We start from the raw sequence: 2500 nt of genomic DNA on the forward strand, positions 1-2500 counted from the left end.
AGACAGACAACTAAGTATGAATGAGTGAGCGAGTGTCTATATATAAGTTTGTAAAATAATATACCTCCATTTTGAACGAACGATACCATACCTCGTCTACCTATTTGTATATTCTACGCCCCATCACACACCCCACACAGCCACTGAACCAACGGACCACGCCATCACGAAGGGTCTAATGCACGTGATATGGGCGCGTGGCCAGGAAGTCGGCAACTATGTCCACTCCCCGAAGTCAGGTCTCGAAGCGGGCCAAGCCAGTGTGCAAGATTTCTACCGAGCTGGAGAGTTTAAATACCACGGGAAGGCTGGACAGAGAGGCGTGGTAGCTATGGACTTCCTGGGTGAGAGAGAGAGAGAGAGAGAGAGGTACAGAGAGATAGAGAAATATAACCCAACCTCACCCACACACACACACCCCCTAACACACCCTCACACCCCAATAGAGTCGGAGAAAGAGGCGGACAGTCAGGCAAAGGAGGAAGTGGACTGGTGCGGGGACCATTGGCGATACCCTTCCTCGTGTCGGCCTGGCGTTGACTGCGAGTACTATGCTAAGTGGGAGTACGACGAAGGGTCAGACTACATCACTTTCCTTGTCCAGACCTCAGAGCAGGAGCGATGGACCGGCATTGGCTTCACCGACAACAGGAGGATGGTAAGGAAGCCCCGGGGTAGGATTAGGTAAGGTTAGAACACCCCAGAATACTCCAAAACACCTCAGAACACTCCAGAACACTCCAAATCACCCCAAAACAACCACAAAACATCCCAGAAATATTTTGAAACCCCGAAAAACACACAAAAACATCCCAAAAACACAAATCACTCAAAAACACCTCAAAAATACACAAAAACACACAAAAAACACTCTAGAAACACCTCAAAACACCTCAAAACAAAAAACACTCTAAAACACCCAAAAAATCACTAAATATCTAAAAAACACACAAAAACACCTTAGAAACACCTCAAAACACTCCAAATACACTCCAAAATACCCCAAAAGATCTCAAAACACTCCAAAACACCTCAGAACACTCCTAAACACATCAAACACCCCAAAACACATAAAACACCCAAATACACATCAAAATACCCCAAAAGATCTCAAAACACTTTAAAACACCTCAGAAGACCCCAAAACACTCAAAACACCTCAAAACACCACAAACACACAAAACATCCCACACACAAAACACCACAAAACTCATCAAAACATCCCAAAACACACAAAACACATCAAAACACCCCAAAAACACATCAAAACACCCCTAAAACACCCCTCACCCCACCTAACACCCCTTTTCACCCCCCCACAGTCTCTGACCGACGCAGTACTGGGGTGGGTGGAGCAGAGTGGGCGCTACTTCATGTACGACGCCTGGGCCCGTGGGTACTCCTCCCCTGTGGTGGACCCGAACCAGGGGATCAAGAACTTCTCGGCCAATATTGAAGACGGGATCACCACACTCAAATTTGAAAGAAAGAGAGTGTCGGGAGATAGAGAATATGTGAGTGAGAGTGAGTGAGAGAGTGAGAGGTGAGTGGGTAGGTGACGGATTTGAGTGTGAAAAAGATTAGGATGGAGAGAATTGAGTGTGGGATCTTGTAGGGATATTGTGAGAGTGAGAGGGGAGTGGGTAGGTGACGGATTTGAGTGTGAAAAAGATTAGGATGGAGAGAATTGAGTGTGTAATCTTGTAAGGACATTGTGAGTGTGTTAGAGTGAGAGGGTGAGAGGGGAGTGGGTAGGTGACGGATTTGAGTGTGAAAAAGATTAGGATGGAGAGAATTGAGTGTGTGATCTTGTAAGGACATTGTGAGTGTGTTAGAGTGAGAGTGTGAGTGAGAGAGTGAGAGGAGAGTGGGTAGGTGACGGATTTGAGTGTGAAGAAGATTAGGATGGAGAGAATTGAGTGTGGGATCTTGTAGGGATATTGTGAGAGTGTTAGAGTGAGAGTGAGAGGGGAGTGGGTAGGTGACGGATTTGAGTGTGAAAAAGATTAGGATGGAGAGAATTGAGTGTGGGATCTTGTAGGGACATTGTGAGTGTGTTAGAGTGAGAGAGTGAGAGGGGAGTGGGTAGGTGACGGATTTGAGTGTGAAAAAGATTAGGATGGAGAGAATTGAGTGTGTGATCTTGTAGGGATATTGTGAGTGTGTTAGAGTGTGAGTGAGAGAGTGAGAGGGGAGTGGGTAGGTGACGGATTTGAGTGCGAAAAAGATTAGGATGGAGATAATTGAGTGTGTGATCTTGTAGGGATATTGTGAGAGTGAGTGAGAGTGAGAGGGGAGTGGGTAGGTGACGGATTTGAGTGTGAAAAAGATTAGGATGGAGAGAATTGAGTGTGGGATCTTGTAGGGACATAGTGAGTGTGTTAGAGTGAGAGGGGAGTGGGTAGGTGACGGATTTGAGTGCGAAAAAGATTAGGATGAAGAGAATTGAGTGTGGGATCTTGTAGGGATATTGTTAGAGTGAGAGTGTGAGTGAGAGAGT

The 2500-nt window shown here is 46.1% G+C and overlaps 1 protein-coding gene across 1 annotated transcript in view; it reads left to right on the forward strand.

Annotated features, from left to right (window-relative positions):
• LOC123501521 overlaps positions 1-2500 on the forward strand; it is a gene marked incomplete at its 5' end in the record, with an annotated part of 26122 nt that overhangs the window by 13857 nt on the left and 9765 nt on the right. Inside the window, 3 exons of the mRNA XM_045250380.1 lie at positions 141-344; positions 447-658; positions 1323-1514. Coding sequence (XP_045106315.1) covers positions 141-344; positions 447-658; positions 1323-1514 — 608 coding nt within the window. The remainder of the gene's footprint in view (positions 1-140; positions 345-446; positions 659-1322; positions 1515-2500) is intronic.

Source organism: Portunus trituberculatus, chromosome 2, assembly GCF_017591435.1.
Source record: "Portunus trituberculatus isolate SZX2019 chromosome 2, ASM1759143v1, whole genome shotgun sequence".
Classification (NCBI taxonomy): Eukaryota; Metazoa; Arthropoda; class Malacostraca; order Decapoda; family Portunidae; genus Portunus; species Portunus trituberculatus.